General features: G+C 40.3%; 1 protein-coding gene and 1 pseudogene across 2 annotated transcripts in view; one reads left to right on the top strand and one right to left on the bottom strand.

The window, feature by feature from the left end:
* Positions 1-24660, bottom strand: part of LIN9 (lin-9 DREAM MuvB core complex component) — a 96735-nt gene extending 72075 nt beyond the window's left edge. The window contains exons 1-6 of one of the 2 annotated variants that reach the window (XM_023203627.1): positions 24273-24660; positions 16401-16433; positions 12972-13066; positions 11077-11181; positions 3257-3390; positions 1930-2055 (exon numbers count right to left, since the gene is read on the bottom strand). In XM_023203627.1, the coding sequence (XP_023059395.1) occupies positions 1930-2055; positions 3257-3390; positions 11077-11181; positions 12972-13066; positions 16401-16433; positions 24273-24351 (572 nt within the window). In that variant the 5' untranslated portion in view covers positions 24352-24660. The remainder of the gene's footprint in view (positions 1-1929; positions 2056-3256; positions 3391-11076; positions 11182-12971; positions 13067-16400; positions 16434-24272) is intronic. The other variant, XM_023203628.1, reaches the window with a different exon arrangement.
* Positions 19111-19208, top strand: LOC111537183 (annotated as a pseudogene).

The raw sequence follows: 24660 nt of genomic DNA on the forward strand, positions 1-24660 counted from the left end.
AGGAGCTTGCAGTGAGCTGAGATCCGGCCACTGCACTCCAGCCTGGGCGACAGAGCGAGACTCCGTCTCAAAAAAAAAAAAAAAAAAAAAAAAAAAAAGAGTTCAAAACCAGCCTGGCCAACATGGCAAAACCTTGTCTCTACTAAAAATACAAAAATTAGCTGGGTGTGGTGGTGAGCACCTATAATCCCAGCTACTCAGGAGGCTGAGGCAGGAGAATCACTTGAACCCAGAAGGCAGAGGTTGCAGTGAGCTGAGATCATGCCACTGCCTAGGTGGCATGGGTGACAGAGCGAGACTCCGTCTCAACAACAACAAAAAAGGCCTGTTAATATTTTTATTGGGACTGATTTTAACTGATAGACTAATTTAGGATGTTGAGTCTTCTTTTCCAAGATCCTGTATGTCTTAACATTTGTTCATATGTATCTTGCACATTTCCTCTTAAGTTCCTTCCTGGTAGTTTATCTTTCTTTGTTTCTTCCTTTTTGTCTTCCAACTGGATGAAGTTTCACCAATTGATTTTTCAAATAAAGATATTTTAAGGTTTACTGTATCAATAATTTGCATTATACCTGGTTTTCCTCAAAGAAAGAAAAACTACATATTTTATTGAGAAAAGACTTCAACTATTAACTAACCTTGATGAATTAAAGGACCATAAAATTAAATAATGTTATGGTAAAGAGAATAGAAGATAAATTAACAAGAGAAATATTATGACACCCAAATGATGGAATTATGACAAAACAGTAAATAGTGACCAATATCCCACTCTGATGGACAATAATTAGAAATAGTGTAACTCAATTTGCTCAAACACACAAAATGATAGCAAAAAGCCACCAAATGGCCTACTGTAATTACCAAAGGCCATAAATTATGAGTATGAAACACACTAAATAACATACCAAACTTTAATTTTGTTATAAGAAATATTAAAAACATCATCATCAAGGTCATCTTTTAATACAAACAAATTGGCAGTTTAATTAAAAGTTCTGTTTGTATTTCATCACCATCTAAAGAGATCATGAAATCTAAATTCCATTTCTATTTGACCAAATCACTTTATATTTACAGACCTTCCTTGAACTTTCCCACTATTTAAAATGAAAAAGTCTTGCACATACTTTTTACCAGGCAGATAGACATAATGTAAGAACTAATGATCTAATTCTTCTTCTAACATATTTCCAATTTTCACTCAAAAGTAATATAAGGTTTTCCAACGTGTTACCAGGATAACACCGGAAAAGAAAAAATCATTTCACATGAAGAGCAATTCTCAGGAACTAACATATTAGATAGATTAATTTGTCTTCTACTTTTATATAAAGTAAAATAGGCATTTCTGCGAAGGCTCCTGAGATGATAAAGGATTTCACAAAAGATAACAAAAATGTACACAGAACTTTACAGCATCCTTAAATACTTTTTAGGACACTCAAGTATTTTTTGGAACACAGAAGGACATAGGTAATGTAAAACAAAAAAATTACGTTCAAAACCTGTGATCCTAACAAAAATGAAAGTGTGCATTTAATTATAAGATGCATAAGTATAAACAGCACCTACATTAAAGTTGGTTAACAGGATATATTTAACATATAATCAATTATTCTGAAAAGTTATGTTTTGGTACTAGTCATTTTAAAGATTAAAAAAAATCAACATAGTAATGATACTAATAACTACTATTTATTGATTTTATTTTTTAATTCTTTTTAGAGGAAGGTTCTCACTGTGTTGCCCAGGCTGGAGTGTAGTGACTATTCACAGGTGTAATCACAGCATACTACAGCCCTGAATACCTGGCCTTATTAAGCAAATACCCCATCTTAGCCTTCCAAGTAACTGGGATTATAAGTACATGCACTGCTCCTGGCTTGATTTTATTTTAAACAAAAACAAAAACATTATTTTTACCTCCGTGGTTTTCCCATAAGCCGCCTAATTTTTCCCCATTCTACTCTTGTTAACTTTCTTGTTTTCAAATTAGGAAAAGATTCCTTTAGACATACACAGAAGTCATTATCACCTTCAAAAAGTGGTCTGTAAAACAGAAATAGTATTTTAATGGTTACATACAATGTGTTACTTTCTTAAAACACATAAAATCACAAAATGCTAAACTTTCATTTCTACCCCATATACATAAAAACTGACACAAATTCAAAGTGCTAAAACTAAATCCTTGGCATTTGTGAAACATCTAATGTGTAAAAGTTGCTCAAGAAATATTATTTGTGTTGTGATTCCAAAAGACATTGATTTTTGTTCAATCTCTTATACAGGTATATCCTTTGGGAGGCTATCCCGGCCCTGGCCTTATATCAGGTGAAGATAAACCAAGGTAGCTACAAAGTATCTTTGTCCCAAAGGAATACCATCACCAAGGAGTCCTCTTTGGAATTAAACCAGTCTTGGGACACTGGAGGACTCTAGAGGGTTAGATTAGCTTGGGGGAATCCCAGAAGAACTCAGACCACACTGAGACACTCTGAAAACTCTCTTAAGCCTATGCACAAAAATAAAACAATTCTATTCATGAGTCTGGGAAACCAGGAACCAGTGTTGGCAATGATACATCAATGCCTTGGGCTCACATATGAACATTCATGAGATTCACAAGCTCCAGAGTAGGCAACTGGTATAGAAAACAGAGAAGGGAAGTAAACATAAATATCCAGCAGAGCAAGCAGCAATGACTGGCATATGAGGAAGGATTATAAATAAGAACTTTTCCTCAGTAAATTCCATTGTTGAATACCTGTATTTCAGTCAAATCTCATACTATGTTATACTTAAGCATACGTGTATACCTAACGTGCTTAAGTACCATATCCAAACAAGAAAGACTACCCTCCTAAAAATCTTAAGCCATTTTTACCATTAGTAATGGTTTCTCTATGATTATACCAACACTTAACATCTCAATTATAAAATGAATCTCATTCATTGCAAATAATGGTGTTTTAAGGTATCTCTACTCCATAGTCTTTAAAAATTATAACACAGAAATTATACTCTAATCAATTCTTCACAAAAATGTGTAGTTTTCTTCCCCAACAAGGATAACGGGGAAGAAAACTATGACAAACAGAATAGATCCAACTGGAATGTGGAATAGAAAAATGAATTCAGGGAAAAATAAGATCAAAATAGACCTATAGAAAATGTTGTAGTTTAAAACACTTGAAAAACTTAAATTTCTGATTCAAGTAATATACATAATATAAGCCATGATACATACTTATCTATATTTGAATAGAACCACTCGTATATACACCATTTATGTGCTTTAGGAAGCTTGAGCAGATTACGTAATCGAAAACCAATCTTCTGTGAAGCTTTCTTATCTGGTGTTGACATTGTTGCTGTAAATTTCTATACAATAAAAAAAAAAAAAAGAGAGATTAATTTATGGCTCCATTAAGTAAAAATGAACATTTATAACCCTGAATAAATTTGCAAAAGGTAAATTATGTTTAAGTACTCAAAAAGATTCACCAATATTCAACATGGAATTTTTGTTGCTGTTTTAAACACTCCGATTACTTTTGATTATTGCTGGTTTTTTTTTTTGAGACAGAGTCTTGCTCTGTCGCCCAGGCTGTAGTGCAGTGGCATAATCTCGGCTCACTGCACCTCTGCCTCCCAGGTTCATGCAATTCTGCCTCAGTCTCCTGAGTAGCTGGGACTACAGGTGTGCACCACCACACCCAGCTAATTTTTGTATTTTTAGTAGAGATTGGGTTTCACCATGTTGGCCAGGCTGGTCTCGAACTCCTGATCTCAGGTAATCCGCCTGCCTCAGCCTCCCAAAGTGCTGGATTACAGGTGTGAGCCACAGCGCCCAGCTTAGATGGATACTTTTTTAATCTAGTAAAACATTTCTCTCCACTCCAACCCAAAAACCAGTATCATAATATTAAAAGACAATCAGAATGATAAATATTTCAACCACCACTAACCTAGTATGACAAAGATTTCAACTAGCACCGCTATTTCATAACACTGTTTTGAAGGAGTTGGCCATTCACGTAAGAATAATAAAATTTAGAAAGAAGATAAAACTACCATTTCCTTGTAGGTGAAAACTCAAGAAAATCCACTGTAACAATTAAAAACAGTAAGAAAATTTAATGAAAGGGGTAAATACAAAGTTGATATACAAAAACCACAATTCAAAAAAATCACTATCTTTTCTATATATAAATAATAACTGGACAGGTCATAAGAGTTTATATCCTGTTTATAATAGTGAAAAAAATTGACATAAACAAAAAAATATTAAATACATAGGAATATACTTAAGAAACATGCAAGACAGATATGGAAAAAATGTTTAAGTCTGTGGAATACTAAGAACTAAGTGGAACTACAATCAGTTCTTAGGTAGTCTCAATGTTACCTATAGATATGTAATTTCTCATAAATTAATTTGTAATATTAGTCCAATCCCAGTCAAAATGCCAATAGGCCATTTTTTTTTCCCTAGTCAAGTTGATTCTAAAGTCTACATGGAAAAATAAATGCACAAAAATATTTAGGAAAAAATCTTAGGCCAGGTGCGGTGGCTCACGCCTGTAATCCCAGTACTTTGGGAGGCTGAGGCAGGTGAATCACAAGGTCAGGAGTTTGAGACAGCCTGGCCAACACAGTGAAACCCTATCTCTACTAAAAATACAAAAATTAGCGGGCATGGTGGCTGTGCCTGTAGTCCCAGCTACTCGGGAGGCTGAGGCAGAAGAACAGCTTGAACGTGGGAGGCAAAGGTTGCAATGAGCAGAGATTACACCACTGCACTCCAGCCTGGGAGACAGAGTGACACACCGTGTCAAAAAAAAAAAAAAGAAAAGGAAAAAAATCTTAAAAAAAAATATGTGATAATATCTTACCAGGCATTAAAGCATAGTATAAAGTCATGTTAAACCAATTTTGTGTGTGTGTGTGTGTGTGTGTGTTGGTTTTGTTTGTTCTTTTGAGACAGGGTCTCTCTCTGTCACTTAGGCTGAAGTGCAGTGGTACAAACATTGCTCACTACAGCCTTGACCTCCTGGGCTCAAGCCATCCTCCCCCTGAACCTCCCAAGTAGCTGGGACTGCAGGCATGTGTCACCACATTGGGCTAGTTCATGTATTTTTTTGTGGAGACGGGCTCTTGCTATGTTGCCAGGTTGGTCCCAAACTTCTGGGCTCAAGCAATCTTCCTGTCTCAGCCTCCCAAAGAGCTAGGATTACAGGTATAAGCTGCCATGTCCAGCCAAAATAATTTGATACTAGCACATACAGAGATATGCTAGACGTAGAGACAGAAAGCCTAGAAGTAATCCCAAATACGCGAATTTAGCTTTGATGAAGGCAGCATTTTAAATCAATGTTTAAAAGATGGATTACCTAATAAATGTTACTAGGATAACTAAGTAGCCCTCTGGGGGGGAAAAAAAAGCTAGGTTGCAGTCTTACTTCATCCCTTACTCCAAAATAAATTCCAGATGTACCAAAGATTTAAACCAAAAAAATGAAATAATGAGAGAATTCTAAAACTATAAATTTTAGTGTAGAAAAGGTCTTTCTGAGCATGACAAACTTGAAGCCATTAAAAAGTAAGAAAGTTATATTTGACCCTTAAAATATTTTAAAATCCCGTATGTCAAAAACTACAGAAACAGAGTCAAAAGACAAACTATAAACTCTAAAAAAAAAATTACAGCCATTATAAACATCCAAAGGGCCAACATTTTTAATATATACAAAATTCTTATAAACTAGTAACAAAATGACCCACAAGTCAATAGAAAAATGGGAAAAAGGCATAAACAGTTTACAGAAAAGGAAAGAAATCATTTTTAAACATATGAAAAGTGTCTCAACTTTGCTCTTAGATAAAATGCCAACTAAAACAAACGATAGGCTATTTCTATATATCAGATTAGCAAAAATCTTGATGCTTGGTTCTGTACCGAGTTGGAGGCATTTGGAAAATGGGAACTCTAATATATATAAACCAGTATAATTTCTTTTCATTTTTTAATTTTTTTTAACACAGTGTCTTGCTCTGTCACCTAGGCTGGAGCGTACTGACATGATCGCAGCTCACTGCAGCCTTCGCCTCCCAGGTTCAAACTATTCTCGTGCCTCAGCCTCCCGAGTAGCTAGGACTACAGGCATGTGCCACCACAGGTGGCTAATTTTTCTATTTTTAGTAGAGATGGGGTTTCGCCATATTGGCCAGGCTGGTCTTGAACTCCTAAGCTCAGGTCATCCACCCACCTCGGCCTCCCAAAGTGCTGGTATTACAGGTGTGAGTCACTGTGTACCGTCCCAATTCAATTTATTTGGAGAGTATTTGGTACTGCTTTAAAAACTTTAAATGTACATATTCTACGATCCAGCAATTCCACATTTTAGGCATCTGTCCTAGAAAAAAACTTGTAAATTTATTTAAACATGCTCAGGATGTTCACTGCAGCATTATTTGTCAAAGTAAAAATTTATAAACAATTTAAATGCTCCCAAATGGGAGAATTTATAAATAATGATATAAAATTGATACTATTCAACTGTAAAAAGAAATGAAACACTGAATCCTATCTATCTATCTCAATCAATCAACATGGCCAGATCTCAAAAAAAGACGGTGAAAAAACTACAGAATGACACATGGCACAATACCATGAAAATGATATTACAAATGTAATTTTTAGAATACACACATTTAGAAAAAGAAAAAATATATATACATTTAACAATATTATATATTTTCTATGAATACATTAAAAGTATATTTAAAAGGTCTCAAAAGGATAATCAAACTAATTATAGTGGCTACCACTGTATGAGGGAAGTACATATTGGGATGGTGAGTTAGGGTCAAAATTTAAAATTTTTTATTATAAACTTTGTATTTTGGAAAAGTTGTAGATTTACAGGCAAGTTGCAAAGACAGTGCATATTCCCATATGCCCTTCACTTAGCTTTCCCTAATGTTAATATCTTATAGTAACTTTGGTATATTTGTCAAAACTGGTGCAATACTATTAACTAAACTACAGGCTTTATTTGGATTTTACCAGCTTTTTCACTAATGTCCTTTTTCTGTTCTAGAAACCAATTCAGGATATCACACTGCATTTAGAAAAATAACTTTGTTTTTCTTTTTCTTTGTTTTCCCTCAGTGACAATTCTCAGGAGAAAAAAAAAATTTAATGTAAAAAAAGAAAAAAGAAAAATTTTATAAGTGAGGAGATGTTTAGCATAAATAACCAAATTACTATATTCTTATCACAAAAAATGTTATTTCTTTCTACTACATTATTGACCCAGATTTTTAAATAGGGTACACAGGGTATTAGCAGCTCATCGACTATAAAACTATATTAAGGACCCGCCTGTTGGGTATGGGAAAACAGATTCACATTGTTAGAGGGAATCTTTTATTGATTGTTTGAGACAGGGTCTCACTCTGTCACCCAGGTTGGAGTACAGTGGCGCAATTTTAGCTCACTGCAGCTTCCACCTCCCAGATTCAAGCGATTCTCCTGTCTCAGCCTCCTGAGTAGCTGGGACTACAGGAGTATGCCACCACACCCAGCTAATTTTTGTATTTTTGGTAGAGATGGGGTTTCACCATGTTGCCCAGGCCGATCTGGAACTCCTGAGCTTAAGCCATCCACCTGCCTTAGCCTCCCAAAGTGCTACAGGCATGTACCACTGCACCAGACCAGAAACATAAATTATTAAAATGGACAGGATCTCTGTTCTATTGCCCAGGCTGGACTGCAGTGGTCTGATCATAGCTCACTACAGCCTCAATCTCCTGGGCTCAAGTGATCCTCCCACTTTGGCCTCCCAAATAGCTGGTACCACAGGTGTGCTACCACCATGCCTGGCTAATTTTTTTTTTCAATTTTTTTGTAGAGACAGGGTCTCACTTTGTTGCCCAAGCTGGTCTCAAACTCCTGAGCTCAAGCAATCCTCCCACCTTGGCCTCTCAAAATGAGCCACTGTGCCCAGCCAAACTGTATGCTTTAAATATATGATTTGTATATGTAAAGTCTCTCTCAACAAAGCTAGGTTTTTTTCTTTTTAAAGTAGGACTCTGGAGACAGGCTGCCTATTACCAGTCTTTACTTCCTAGCTTTGAGTTCTTGAGTAAGATACTTACCTGTGTCTGTTTTCTTATCTACAAAATGGGAAATAATATAACAGTAACCTATTTCATAGTTGTTGTTGAAGATTAAATCAAAGTAATACCTATGAAGTGCTTAGAACAGGACTCAACACATAAGTAACTAGTAAAGTTAGTTTTCATAATTTTTCAGTTCTGGGTGGTGTTCTTTAAATAAACATACAGACAAAATGCAAGAGATTTAGAAGATATGACTAAGGATGGTAAGGGAACAAGCCATGTCAGGTAAAGGAAGATGGAAAGAACTAAAGGTGCTACAACTAGTAAAGAGAAAACTCAGAGGATATAAAAACTTTTCACATATTTGAAGAAGTCTCATATCACGTTTATCCTACATTATATTTGTTCTGTATTGATCAGAATTCTCTCCATTGCTAAAAAGGGCTCTGTAAAATAGTCCCAGAAGGAGTGATGTGCTCAGGAAGGAAGGCAGTGGATACAGTTGCAACAGGACAGTGTCACAGTCTTAAAGATCAGTTTTCTGTATGCTTGTGAATCATCTAGATTATCTTAGTAACATAGCTATTCCAAAGTCTAGCTAACAAAATTGTTATTTAACTATTTCTTGTTCATTCAACCTTGTATACAACAGCTAACTTAGCCAAGAAATGCACATTGCATTTTAGTTTCAACAAGATCAAGTTCATATTATTTTAAAATTTATTTTAATCTATTTTTTGAGACAGACTCTTGTTCAGTCACCCATGCTGGAGTGTACAACTGTGATCTCGGCTCACTGCAACCTCTGCCTCCCAGGTTCAAGTGAGGAGCTGGGATTATAGGTGTGTGCCACCATGCCCAACTAATTTTTGTATTTACTGTAGAGATGGTATTTTGCCATGTTGGCCAGACTGGTCTCAAACTCTTGACATCAAGTGATCTGCCTGCCTTGGCCTCCTGCTGGGATTACAAGATCAAATTATTAGATGCTTATGTGCACTTGGCCTTGACAGCATTTTTTTTGAAGTTCAAGATATATTTTTGTTCATTCTACAGAACACGAACATATTTTCCTGTTTAAAATTATCACAAGGCATTTAAGAGTTTTTATTGGTAGGGTAGATTGCTGGTCATGCTTTTAATTTACTTAATGCTAAATCCTTGGGTCGGGTGCAGTGGCTCACACCTGTAATCCCAGCACTTTGGGAGGCTGAGGTGAGTGGATTGCTTGAAGTCAGGAGTTTGAGACCAGCCTGGCCAACGTGGCAAAAGCCTGTCTCTACTGAAAATACAAAAATTAGCCAGGTGTGGTGGTTCATGCTTATAGTCCCAGCTACTCGGGAGGCTGAGGGACAAGAATCACTTCAGTATGGGAGGTAGAGATTGCAGTGATCTAAGATCATGCCAATGCAGTCCCCTCCCCCACCCCCCAAAAAAAACCTGGCTTGGGAGCAGTGGCTCATGCCTGTAATCTCAGCACTTCGGGAGGCCGAGGCAGGCAGACCACCTGAGGTTGGGAGTTCAAGATCAGCCTGACCAACATGGAGAAATCTGTCTCTACTAAAAATACCAAATTAGCCGGGCGTGGTGGCGCATGCCTGTAATCGCAGCTACTCGGGAGGCTAAGGCAGGAGAATTGTTTGAACCCAGGAGGCGGAGGCTGCTGTGAGCCGAGATCGTACCACTGCACTCCACCTGGGCAACAAGAGCAAAACTCAGTTTCAAAAAAAAAAAACCTAATGCTAAATTATTGGTTGAGAATATCACCTCTACCATCTATTATACTAGAAAATCTTGTTTTATAAGACTTTGGAAAATAATGAAAGACAAACAGGGAATGATTATATCAGAAGTCATAAATTGGGTAAGACAAAAATTACATTACCCTTAAAGTTAATATTTCCTTATCCAATTTTCATTCCTTTGATTTTTACATGTCTAATTTTTTTTTTTTTTTTTTGAGACAGAGTCTTGCTCTGTTAACCAGGCTGGAGTGCAGTGGCATGATCTCAGCTCACTGCAACCTCCACCTCCTGGGTTCAAACAGTTCTCATGCCTCAGCCTCCCAAGTAGCTGAGATTACAGGCGTGTGCCATCATGCCAGCTAGTTTTTTTGTATGTTTAGTAGAGACAGGGTTTTCTCATTGTGGCCAGGCTGGTCTCAAACTCCTGGCCTCAAGTGATGCGCTCACCTTGGCTTCCCAAAGTGCTGTGATTATAGTCATGAGCCACCGTGCCCAGCCCACTCTGAGTTTTTAAATGCCAAAAATAAATAAGGAGATATGATTTCATGCTAAATATTTTTCTCTCGGCAGAGCGCAGTGGCTCACGACTGTAATCCCAGTACTTTGGGAGGCTGAGGTGGGAGGATCACTTGAGGTCAGGAGTCCAAGACCAGCCTGGCCAACATGGTGAAACCCCATCTTTACTAAAACATAAAAATCAGCTGGGCATGGTGGTGTGAGCCTGTAATCCCAGCTACTCGGGAGGCTGAGGCAGGAGAATCGCTTGAACCCAGCAGGCAGAGGTAGCAGTAAGCTGAGATCGCGCCACTGTACTCCAGGCTGGGCGACAGAGTGAGACTCCATCTCTTGGATAAAGGAAGTCTTCAATGTACTTGTCTTGGTGATCAAGTAAAACATTTTTTCCCTCTTATTTCTGTGCAAATCTAAAAATTGATTCCTTGCTGCCAAATTCTTCCACTATCTCCATGCTTAAAAGAAAACTGTGCATTTGTAGGACTAATGACCAGTTTTCTATCCTGTTTCAAAGTTGATCAAAAAAATAACGTTTTCTAGGTAACTAAAACAGGACCAGAGTAGCAGTACGAATTTAAAGAAAATAACTTGTTACTAAAAATGTAACAGAAATATAAACTTTATTAGGTTGAGCATTTGCTTACTTCCTTTCCAATGAAACGAAATTTTAGCACACACATACCTGTGGAACCATTGCAACCCTCTGGTTTCTTTTAGGTGACCTTGTATTTATTTGCCTATCATCTTCATCAGAAAAAAGTCGACTTCGTTTTGAATTTCTGAAAGGCTATGATAGAAATGTTTCATTTAATGAAAAAGCTGAACCCTCCCATTTTTGTTCCAAAATACAATTCTATACTTGGAAAACTGAGCTAACTCTGGATTATCAGCAGTATGGAAGAATAAAGTATGGGCAACACAAAGCACACAAAGCCAAATATAAATAACCTCAGATTTAGAAAGCAGTAAGATGTATTTATGCAAGTTGCTTATGAATGAAATACCTAGCTGACGAATAAAGTAAAACTTGAACCCCAAGTCTCCTTAGTACACTGGCAGCCTTGGACAGTGGTGATAGGAAAATAAGTTCCAGAAATTCCAGTTCAAATTATGTTGGTGCTTGGGTTAATACCAATCAGGCGTGTGACATATGTCTGCTGCAAAGGGCTGGGCCGGGCCAAAGATTCTAAATCACTCTAGAAGAGTAAGCCTAAATGTGTATACTATTATACTAGATCTGCTGTCAAAAATTGTTAACCAAATTTTCATTTGTAAATAAGAATACAAGATACACATGATAGATATCTGATAATTACCCATAGAACTAAAAAAATTGTTTAAGTACCAAAACTACATCATACAATTAAGGGTCTGTAACAGGAAGAATTTTACAGTTCACCCTAGGTTCAGAGGTTTCATTAATAGAAAAAGAAATAACATTGCCATAAGACTTACATCCTTTTCAAAGCCTTCTCCCACTCCTCATGGCTATTTGGAAGAGAAACACATGCAGAGGGCTAACAACATATGGGCAACATCCACTCGGGTCTATGAACCCTTGAAATTAAACCCACTCTGGCTGGGCACAGTGGCTCATGCCTATAATCCCAGCACTTCAGAAGGCCGAGGCAGGAGGATCACTTGAGCCCAGGAGCTGGAAACTAGCCTGGGCAACACAAAGAGACCCCATCTCTACAAAAAAAAAATTTTTTTCATTAGCTGGGCATGGTGGTACACACCTGTAGTCCCAGCTACTTGGGAGGCTGAGCGGGGAGCATCACTTGGGCCTGGGAGTTCCTGACCAGCCTGGGCAACAGAGCGAGACCTCGTCTCAAAAAAAGAAAAACAAAAAGAAATTAAACCCACTCAGAGTCTTGATACTCTATAGTCCTGATAGGAAGTCCATTCTACACTGCCCCCCTTCCCTGACCACAAGCAGAGGAGGAAGGGAATGAAGATGATGGAACTGACATAGTGAGGAAAGCCCCTCACATTCACTGTGGCCAGCTGCCCAGGCTACTGCAACTGCTGCTGTCTATCCCAACTCCAGGATTGTTTCAAGACAGACCCTGAAAACCTCCTGGCTACCTGGCAGTGCAGGAGAGAAACAGAGTTCCTAAAATCATTAGTCATGTCGATTATATACTCATCTCTACTTCCCATCTCTAAATGCACTTACCTTTGAGTTACACAATGATTTTTTTTTTCTTTTTGGCTATACAAGATTTTAATACCTTACCACTTATATATATATACATACACATATATATTTTTGCAGGTACTGAATGAAGCCATGTAAAATTTTTTGCATATCTGATAAAATTATAAGTTGTAGTTTTTTGTTTTTCCTATTTAAAGAAACTATTACACAATTACTGAACAAATGCTTAATGATGACCAGATTATCACTGGGTACAGATTAATTTACCTAAATAAGATCAAACAGTGCTTAATGACACTTGAGGTTGGGAAAACAACTTGTAAATTTTTTACTGTGCTGCAAGAATTTACACATGACAATAATACAGACAACTTAGCTATAATTATTCTAAAATGTAAGAAAAACTCACTCCTTACCATTTCCACAGCAGGGCTTGTATTCCTGCCTTTCCAAACAGGTGTTTTCTGTAAAGAACTGTACTTTTCATTCCATGTGTTAGATAAGCTTCCCTCTGTAATAAATAATTAATACTAATAAAATTTTGGCTTAGTTCAAAGGATTTCATACCATGAATACTGCCTTTTTCATAACAGCCATATATCTAAAATATTTACCAATATGGAAAAAATATACTTACTATAATAATTTATTATAAATGAAAAAGCTCTTCTGTATTTTTCTGTCAAATTCTCTAAATAATTTGATAAAGCAATGCATCTTGAAAGTATTAAACGTCCATACTGAAACATATGCTTCTTTTTCTTTCTTTTTGGATTTTTAGTAATTTCTCCATTCCAACTTGCCAAGAACTATATCATAATTTTTGGTACAATTCTGAAAGCCAGGGAATCAAAAATGGAAAAAGCCCTTTCTAACCTTGAATTTAGAGCACATTTCCTTTTTTATTTTTTCTTTGTGTGTGAGACAGAGTACTTGCTCCATTGCCCAGGCTGGGGTGCAGTGGCACAATCTTAGCTGACTACAACCTCTGCCTCCCGGGTTCAAGTGGTTTTCTTGCCTTAGCCTCCCCAGTAGTGGGATTACAGGTGTGTGCCAGCACGCCTAGCTAATTTTTGTATTTTTAGTAGAGACAGGGTTTCTCCATGTTGGCCAGGCTGGTCTCAAACTCCTGACTTTAGGTGATCCACCCGCTTCGGCCTCTCGAAGTGTTGAGATTACAGGCATGAGCCACCATGCCAGACTGTATTTAGAGCATATTTCTAAATGTTTTCTGCTTTGGTATGTGAATCACTTGATATATAAAAATGAAATTAGGCCAGGTGCAATGGCTCATGCCTATAATTCCAGGACTTTGGGAGGCCGAGGCGGGTGGATCATTTGAGGCCATGAGTTTGAGATCAACCTGGCCAACATGGTGAAACCCCACCTCTACAAAAAATACAAAAATTATCTGGGCATGGTGGCGCACCCCTGTAGTCCCAGCTATTCAGGAGGCTAAGGCAGAGAATCGCTGGAACCTGGGAGGTGAAGGTCGAAGCGAGCCAGGGTCGAAGCAAGCTGAGACAGTACCACTGCACTTCAGTCTGCGCAACACGGCAAGTCTCTGTCCCCTCACAAAAAAAGAAAAAGTAAATCAGCGTGGTTATTTCGTTTTCCTTAATTCAGAGAAATGTCTTCAGAGTTGTACACAACCAGAAAAAAAAGTTGTATCAAATAGACATTATGATTATACACATTATAATGATTAGACATATTGTGAAAATAAAGAGGGATGAGTTTAATTTTTGTAAAAAAGATGTTTATATAGAGGCACAGAAAACTAGGATGAATATACAAGATGGTTACTTTTATTTTCTTCTGGTGGCTCATCAGCATTTTCTCATTTTTTCCGTAAGAAATACATATTACTTATATAAATGTTTTTATAAAGATGAATGAGTGCCGGGTATGGTGGCTCACACCTGTAATCCCAGCACGTTGGGAGGCCAAAGTGGGAGGATCACCTGAGGTCAGAAGTTCAAGACCAGGCTGGCCAACATGACGAAACCCCATCTCTACTAAAAATACAAAAATTAGCCAGGTGTGGTGATGCATGCCTGCAGTCCCAGCTACTCAGGAGGCTGAGGCACAAGACTCACTTAATCCGAGCCGAGATATTGTGCCACTGCACTCCAGCCTGGGCAACAAAGCAAGACTCAGTCTCAAAAAAAAAAAAGGGAGAGAGAAATGAGTTTAATATTGGGAGAAAAAGAATAATGGAATAATTTTTAAGAATCGCAAAAGAACAGAAATGGGATGGAGTAGATCCTGCTAGGCAAAGAAATTGGGGTGTTCTGGAAGACAAGTGGTCTCCTCAAGCTAGAAGGATTTAATTTGGTAAATCACTAATCCAAAGAACAATATAGTAGCTTTAAAAACTAAAAGTACTAATGAACCTTTGAGAATATTTAACTTGGTTCCAAATTTATTGACCTACTAGAATCTTAATCAAGAGGTAAAATTTTAAAAGAACTATGTTAAAAGGGTTAGTCTAATGTACCTGCCAAAAGAAATAGACCAAGGAACATGTCAAACTTTTCCTTAGAATGAGAAAAGTACTATCATTCTTTTATTTCAGGGCATTATTACTTAGAAAGCAAGATTTTTTTTTTTTTTTTTTTTTAATTTGAGACAGAGTCTCACTCTGTCACCCAGACTGGAGTGCGATGGCGCAATCTCGGCTTACGACAACCTCCGCCTCCCAGGTTTAAGCAAGTCTCCTGCCTCAGCTTCTCAAGTAGCTGGGATTACAGGTGTCTGCCACCACTCCCAGCTAATTTTGTGTTTTTAGGAGAGATGGCGTTTCGCCATGTTAGCCAGGCTGGTTTCGAACTCCTGAATTCAAGTGGTCCACCTGCCTCAGCCTCCCAAAGTGCCGGGATTACAGGCATGAGCCACCGTGCCCAGTGAAAGCAAGACTCTTAAAAATAAGCTATTACAGGCCAGATGTGGTGGCTCATGCCTGTAATCCCAGCACTTTGCAAAGCCGAGGCAGCAGGATCCCTTGAGTCCAGGAGTTCGAGACCAGCCTGGGCAACAAAGTGAGGCCTCCTCTCTACAAAAAATAAAGAAATTAGCTGGGCATGGTGGCATTTGCCTGTGGTCCCAGCTACACAGGAGGCTGAGGCAAGAGGATCACTTGAGCCCAGGAGGTCAAGGCTGCAGCGAACTGTAATCACGTCACCGCACTCTAGCCTGCGTGACAGAGCGAGACCCTGTCTCAAAAAATAAATAAACAAAAAATCTGCTGGGCACAGTGGCTCACGTCTGTAATCCCAGCACTTTGGGAGGCCAAGGTGGGCAGATCCCTTGAGGCCAGGAGTTTGAGGCCAGTCTGGCCAACATGGTGAAATCCCATCTCTACTAAAAACACAAAAATTAGCCAGGCATGGTGGCACATGCCTGTAATCCCAACTACTCAGGGGACTGAGGCATGAGAATCACTTGAACCTAGGAGGCAGAGGTTGCAGTGAGCTAAGATTGCACCAATGTACTCCAGCCTGGGCAACAGAGAGACTGTCTCAAAAACAAACAAACAAACAAACAATTATGCTAACATATAGCTCAGCACAGTTGTTTAACAAATGCTTTTAATCTAAATATTTATGGATGTTTAATTAGAAAAGTTTTTAATCAATAATTTTAGAAATTTAAAAAAATAATTTCTAACAACTGAGGATCAATTCTCCTATAAAAGCATATTTATTTAAGGTTATCAGTGAAAACCAATACTGAAAAGCTACAATGAATCAAAACTTAGAAGGAAAAGGGAAACACTATATCCAGATGAATTTAATGAATTAGACTTTTAGCAATGGTATATCTAAAAATGCGATACTTCTTACCTTTTAAACTGACAAGGGCTTTTGCTGAAGAACCTGAAATTAAAAATAAAACAAATCAGTAACTATTTTATAACCAAAGCAAGAGAAAAAGACCTTGGTTTGGGGGTAAAAGTGATCCATTTAGTTTTAGTAATACTGAGTTTAAAGAGATGGTGGAATGTGCAATTAGAAATATCTAGCATACAATTCAGACTATAAACCAGAACTTAGATAAAGAAAGAACTGGAGAGAGCCATATGAGAGTCTTGCTGAAGTTGTGAGAACTGGAGACCATTCCAGGAGAAGAAAATGAAGAAAGAGAAGAAAGAGCAAGAGTGGGGACAGAGGTAATTTTGGATCCTCATCCAGGTGTGCTGTGGTGCTGGAAGAAAATAGAAAGGGAACTGACATCTACGGAGGCAAAGACTGACGTAGTAATGGAGTGGGAAAAACAGACAATGGAAATGATTCAGGGACTGTCATAGCAAGGGAAAGTCTAGAATGCAGGTACATGCAATACTTCAAGATTTAAGCTGGAAAAGGGAATACAGAACGGCCAAGAGGGGCTAACGTTGGAGGGGTCCACTGGATAAAACAAACTCTACTGTACATTAGAGGCCGGGTGTGATGGCTAACAACTGTAATCCCAGTGCTTTGGAAGACCAAGGTGGGAAGGATCGCCTGAGGCCAGGAGTCTGAGACCAGCCTGGGCAACATAGGGAGATCCTGTCTCTAAGAAAAAATTTTAATTCACTGGGTATGGTGGCACGTGCCTCCAGTCTCAGCCACTCAGGAGGCTGATGTGAGAAGCTTGCTGGAGCCTGGAAGGTTGAGGCTGCAGTGAGCTGTGACCACACCACTGCACTTCAGCCTGACAGACAAAGACTCTGCCTCAAAAAAATAAAAAAGAAATTAGAATAACAAGGAAGCTCCTCATACATGCAGAATCTAGACTCAATCTACATTATTAATAAACAACAGGGGATTCTGTTTCAGGTAACCCACTTTGAGAAACATCAGGCTACAGGTTCTGGTGTGAATGAATGATAGGATTTATGGGTAGGGAAAGTAGAAAAGTCAATAGAGAAAGCAGCTTTTTGAGAGCGAGAAAGCACTAAATTTAAAAATCTCAGAACTGGATGTATACATTGCAAAGTCCAAGTCATCTGAAAAATAATAATCAAGGATGATCTCAGGGGATTAAATAAAAAAGAACATGAACTAGGAACAAAAATCAGAGAGGACAGATTAATCCTCTTTGCTATTTAACAAAAGCAGCCATGATTTACATCTCCTATAAATGGGTAACAGACTTAAAATGAGAAGCAACAGATAAAGTACGGCAGTTATGAAACACTTCATCTCAGATCCTTAAACACTATGCATCTCTGATCACTAAACTTCAACTGACTTGTTCCTCCACAGGTCAGTATAAGAGACTTGTAAAACAGACACCTATTAGCATTAAAGACACTTATTTTCACTCTACTCTCTTGCCTAGATGTGAAGAATAGTTAACAGGACACCATAACAGCTTCCGTATGGCAAATGAAGCTTAATGACAAAAGGCAGTAAAGTCATGGGGGTGAATGACATAAAATCTTCCTAAAAAGTCTCAAACAACGCAACATAACTGTAAAGCAGCAACAGCAGATAATACACACATCTGTTTACCGACAGATATGTAGTGCATTTGAGAAAAAGTAGTAACCATTCACTCACTGAATATGTAGAGTGCTGATGGCATGCCAGTCCCTACCTGCTCTAGGCAATGGGAATATAACAGCAAGCAAAACAGTCAAAGTCCCTGCTCTCATGGAATGTACATTCTAGTGATGGGAGACAAACAAAAACAGCTATCAAGTCATGATAAGCACTCTGGAAAAAATAAGGCAGAAGAATATGCAGGGTTGGGATGGGGGGAAGGAAAACTATTTGTATATAAGGTGTTCATGATTAGCTTCTATGAAAGGTGATGTTTAAGCAGAGAGCTGAAGTAAGAGGTATAGGCCATAAGAATATCCATTCCTGCTCCATGAAGGCAGGAACCATATCCTGGGGATTCTGACCAACCACCTTTAACCTTTTTTCCTTTTTTTTTTTTTTGAGATGGAGTCTCACTCTGTCACCCAGGTTGGAGTGCGGTGGCGCAATCTCAGCTAAATGCAACCTCCACCTCCCAGGTTCAAGCAATTCTCCCTGCCTCAGTCTTCCAGGTAGCTAGGATTACAGGTGCATGCCACCATATGCAGCTAATTTTTGTATATTTAGTAGAGAAAGGGTTTCGCCATGTTGGCCAGGCTGGTCTCGAACTCCTGACCTCAGGTGATCCAGCTCGGCCTCCCAAAGTGCTGGGATTACAGGCGTGAGCCACCGCAACCAGCCCTTTTTTCCTTTTTCTAGATGCAGGATAGCATAGTGGTTAAGAAAACAGGTTCTAGAATGAGACTAGCTATGTCTGAATCTTGGTCCTGACACTTCTTGCATGTTACCTTAAGCAAGTTACTTTGCCTCTTTGTACTATTGTTTCTTCATGTGTAAAATGAAGATTAAATGAGTTAATACACGTAAAAGTGCATAGAACAACGCATATATTACGGTTAATTTTGATATAATGCCGTATTATTTTAAGCAATCAAAAAATAGGTTAAGAACATGGATTTTTCAGTCAGGTGAATCTGATTAAATTAGAATCTTGCTCTAACAAGGTGTTCATTAATCCAAAGATTCTACCCTTCGTAGTTCATAAGCATGATGATTGGGTTTTCATAATCATGTGTGAGATGTGTCTCTCAAACTTTGTGAAGTCAGCACATGACCCATTTGATGTGGAAAAAACATTTTATTGAATGCCTACCATAAGCACTGTTAGGGGCTAGGGTTACCCCAAAGAACAAGACAAACAAAGCCTCTGCTCTCAGGAAGCTTAAACTCTAGTAGAAAGACATATATATAATAAACAAGTACATAATAATTATATTTCATGAAAAAGGAAATAAACAGGGTGACATTGGTGGGGAGGGGGGAATTACTCTTAAGTATGAACTACTTTACTTTTGAGTACAAACGGTTTCTCTGAGGAGGTAACAGCTAAAAAACTAGCTGTGACAGAGGAGGAAATCAAAGCAATGGGTCTGGGCAGAACAAACAGGTTAAGTATTAAGAAGGGAGGAGGGGTGACTGTGCTTGCACAGGGGAGAATGGTATGAAAGGTCAGAGGTAAGCCAGGTGTTATGCATGGAACTGGGACTGCAATTAGGGAGACAGAAACAGTACCTGCTCTGATGGGGCTACTAACCAATCACATAAACAAATACAAAACTGCAATTGTTAATAGCTGTCACTAGGAAGTTACATAGCAATACAAAAAGATTTAAAGAAAATGGGCCCTGGCCTAGCACAGTGGCTCACACCTGTAATCCCAGCACTTTGCTGGGGCCAAATGACTTGAAGTCAAGAGTTCGAGACCAGTCAGGTTCCACTAAAAATACAAAAATTAGCCAGGCCTGGTGGCACACACCTGTAATCACAGCTACTCAGGAGGCTGAGGCAGGAGAATCGCGTGAACTCTGGAGGCGGAGGTTGCAGTGAGCCAAGATTGCACCGCTGCACTCCAGCCTGGGTGACAGAGCAAGATTCCATCTTTAAAAAAAAAATAAAGAAGATAGGCCCTGCATGGTGGCTGAAGCCTGTAATCCCAGCACTTTGAAAGGCTAAGGCAGGAGGATAGTTTGAGGCCAGGAGTTTGAGACCAGTCTGAGCAACATATGGAAACCTCCTCTCTACAAAAAATAGAAAAACAAAAACAAAAACGAAAACCTTGTTGGGCATGGTGGTACATGCCTGTGGTCCCAGCTACTGGGGAGACTGATGCCGGAGGATCTCCTGAGCCCAGAAGATCAAGGCTGCAGTGAGCCATGATCATGCCTCTGCACTCAAGTCTACACAACAGACAGAGACCCTGTCTCTTTAAAAAACAAAAAACAGATTTAAAGAAGGCATAATTTAGTCAGGGAGGATGGGAAATGGCTCTCTGAAGAAGCATAAAATGGGATCTAAAAGATAATTATAAGTTAACTGAAAGTAAGGGGGGTGTGAGGGGTTAGCATTCCAGGTTGAGAGAATAGCATGTGCAAAGACCCTGGAGAAAAGGGGAGACTGGTGAGTATACGGAATGAAAAAGGTCCAATTTAACCCAAAGGGATAGAATGAGGGGACAAGTGGTATGACATAAAGCTGAGAGGTAGGGAGCAGCCAGACTACAAAGGGTCTTACAGCTACTAAAGGGTTTCTAACAGGAGGATGACATATATTCATTTTGAAAGGATCCCACTCGCTGTGTGTTTGTGGGAAGGGGGCTGAATTAATGAGAGGCTGAGGTAATTGGTAAAGAGAAGAAATGGTGACAGTTTGGGCTATGGTGATAGTAGGAAATGGGTAGAACTGATAGATATTTAGAAGGTAAAATGTACAGATTTAGTAAAGGCTTAAATATGGGAAGTGAAAGAGGAAAGTGGCCGGGGGCGTGGTGGCTCACACCTGTAATCCCAGCACTTTGGGAGACTGAGGCTGGTGGATCACCTGAGGTCAGGAGTTCACCTAGCCATGGTGAAACCCCGCCTCTACTAAAAATACAAAAATTAGCCTGGTGTGGTGGTGGGCGCCTGTAAACCCAGCTACTTAGGAGGCTGAGGCAGGAGAATTGATTGAACCCCGGAGGCAAAGGCTGCAGTGAACTGAGATCGCACCACTGCACTCCAGCCTAGGTGACAGAGCAAGACTCTGTCTCAGTTAAAAAAAAAAAAAAGAAAAGAAAAGAGAGAGAGGGAAGTGCCAAAGAAAATCTCTAGGTTTCTGCTCTGCCAGCTGAATGCACAGTGGAATCATTCGAATCACTAGAAGTATCTGTCCTGGGGTAGGACTGAGGTGGATTTTATTTTATTTTATTTTTTTATTTTTTATTTATTTATTTATTTTTTTGAGACGGAGTCTCGTCTCTCTCTGTCGCCCAGGCTGGAGTGCAGTGGCGCGATCTCGGCTCACTACAAGCTCCGCCTCCCGGGTTTACGCCATTCTCCTGCCTCAGCCTCCCGAGTAGCTGGGACTACAGGCGCCCGCCACCTCACCCGGCTAGTTTTTTGTATTTTTAGTAGAGACGGGGTTTCACCGTGTAGACCACGATGGTCTCGATCTCCTGACCTCGTGATCCACCCGTCTCGGCCTCCCAAAGTGCTGGGATTACAGGCTTGAGCCACCGCGCCCTGCCTGAGGTGGATTTTAAACTCGTGCAGTTCGAGGGGCCCTTGAAGCATCTAAGAAGAAATGTGAAATAGGCAAGAGGTATCAAGAAAGGGAGCTCAGGAAAGATCTGGGCTGAAGATAGCCTTAGTTTCCTCATATAAAATGTGAGTACTTACATCAATTGAAATGAAGATTAAATGAGCAAATACATATAATATCCTTTGTATGGCATCTGGTTCATAGTAAATACTCAATAAATGGTAGCTTTCATTATTGATAATGTTATATCGACTACTGAATAATATATTAGCTAGACTCCTTGACTAAATGTGGCCAAAAAACATACTGTTATTTCCAGTATCAAATTGAAATCGCTTTTCCTTTTCAAGACCCTGCTCCAGTTTCATTAATAATACCTGTTACTGTGCATTAATTCCATATAAATTAAGTATTTATGTATACTTGATTTGTGGCACTATATAACAAAGAAAGAAAATCCCTGGTTTCAACAAAGCTGAAGTCTGATTAAACAAGACATAAGCTTCGCAAATACACACCAATGTACCAGAGATGTCACAAAGTAATATAAATGATTAGGTTCCATTAATTTGAAAGTGGAGCTGGAATTTGAACCCTAATATAAATCCTAAGTCCCTACAAAGAACTACAGTAAATTCTCAATAAATGTTGGATGATATGAAGCAAATATTCCCAACAGCAGTTGTAAGAAAGCCACTTAAAACACCTCTCATTACAACACAATGACTGCAGTAACCAAAATAGGAGCTCTAGTGATTGTGACATCCAAGAGGTGGTAAGACATCTTTATTATAAAGATACCAAGGATGACGAAAAACATTTTCGGATGACAAGTACACTGTGTTTAGTAGGTCCACACTCATTTGGGAGCATCCAAAGTCACAATCAAGGCCAGCCACGGTGGCTCACACCTGTAATCCCAGCACTTTAGGAGGCTGAGGCGGGCAGATCAACTGAGGTCAGGAGTTCGAGACCAGCCTGACCAACATGTAGAAACCCCATCTCTACTAAAAATACAAAAAAGTCAGGCGGGCGTGGTGGCTCATGCCTGTAACCCCAGCTACTCGGGAGGCTGAGGTAGGAGAATTGCTTGAACCCGGGAGGCAGAGGTTGCAGTGAGCCGAAACAGCGCCATTGCACCCCAGCCTGGGCAATAGGAGTGAAACTCTATCTCAAAATAAATAAATAAATAAAATAAATCACTATCAATTGTATTCTACAAATAAACAATACAACTCATGACTGGTCAATAGCTGTTCCCTATCCAATACAGTGGCTACTAGCTACATGTGACTATGTAAATAAAATTCAAAATTCAGTTCCTCCATCACTCTAGCCACATTTGAAATGTTCCGTATGGCTAGTAGCTTGGCTACCCTATTGGACATCACAAAAGAGAACAGTTCCATTACGGACAAAGTTCCTTTGGTACTTAGTGCTGCTCTCTATCAAATTTAAAACACAAACACTTTTTATACGACTTTTCACCAGCTTGGCAACTTGAACTTTTAACTTTATAACTTATTAAGAATACATGACCCCACAAAGAAAATGTAATTGGTATGTTGAGTTCTCTTTTTTAAAGCCCATTTGCCTTGTGCATAGATTCAATAGTGATTGAGCCTTTCACAAATACGTATAAACTGAATAGTGAATGTGGACTTTTTGTAATTAACATATTTGCCTTTTCATATAATTTATGCAATACTGTAAATTACAAAAGTAAGTTCCATTCCCCTTAAACTATGGAATTGGTGCTTTTACTTACTCAACACAAGTGAGTATACATGTCTTAGATGTCAGGGTGAGTAAACACGGTTAGGTGAGGCAATGCCCTAGGGTGGGTGTCAGGCAGGGTACTGCACATGTACGCTGTCTTGGTCACATCCATACATAAAGGTACCTTCATGGCTCTTAAGACACATATAGAATAAACTCTGCGGGACGGGGGCTACCTGAACACTGAGTATCCGGGCTGGATGATCTCAGGAAAGGTCCACAGCCACCTGTGGTCCCAGGGGAAGGGGCCAACCCTCTGACACGGAAACACTTCCAGGGGTGGACACACCGGTGGGGGGGCGGGGAGGACAGTGAAGATCACAAGTGCCCGTAGAGGCAGGAGATATGACAGGACAAGATCAGAAGCTGGGGCAAGAAGAAGGGGCCGTGGACCACCCCGTGCCCAGCCCGAGCCCTCCCCCGGCCCCGGGACAGGCGAGTTACATAACCCCGGCGGGCGTCTCTCGGCGCCGGGCGAGTGGTGCAGGCGGCGAGGACAGCCCCCGCGCCCGGGGGCCGCTCTTCCCCCCACCTCGGCTAGGGGCCGGAGTCGGGCCAGGGGAGCAGCCACCGCCTCCGCCTGGCACAGGCTGGACTCCCGGGCTCTCGGTTTCCGGCCCTGGCGCTCACACAACCCCAGAAACCAACACACAGACACCATAACAAAGGCGGCGACGCGGCGGCAACACCGGAGTGGGAGGACTAGGGGACCACGGTGGGGCTGGCAGTCAGCCCACCTGCCCAGCGGAGGGCACGGCCGTCCGTCCCGGCCGGTGCAGCTGTGGGGCAGGCAGCAGGCGGGAAAAGGCGGGGGTGCTTTGAGGTGCTACTCACTCTCGTCAGGCAACTGGTCGAGCTCCGCCATCTTGAACGAGCCGCGCCGCTTTTTCAAAGGCTGCCCGCCGCGGTGCATTGTGGGGCGGAGACTGTCTTTGCGAGGGAGGTTCGAATGCGGAGCTCGCTGCCCGCGGCGCTGCGCCGCGCTGCTCCCGCCGCGGCTGGCTGAGGCGGGCTGAGCTCCGCCCGCGCCTGCCCGGGGAGGAGGTGCCGCCGAGGGGGTCCGCGCCTCCCCCCTCCGCGGCCGCCTCCGGCCGAGCAGGGCGGGAGGAAGGGAGAAAGGAGGCCGCGCGGCGAGGCCCGGCGCCGGAGCGCGGGGGGAGCAGCACCAGCTCCGGAGTCCCGCCCGGGCCCCGTTCCCGGCGCGTGTTCCGCGGCCCGCGCT

The sequence above is a fragment of the Piliocolobus tephrosceles genome, chromosome 1, assembly GCF_002776525.5.
Source record: "Piliocolobus tephrosceles isolate RC106 chromosome 1, ASM277652v3, whole genome shotgun sequence".
In the NCBI taxonomy this organism is placed as follows: domain Eukaryota; kingdom Metazoa; phylum Chordata; class Mammalia; order Primates; family Cercopithecidae; genus Piliocolobus; species Piliocolobus tephrosceles.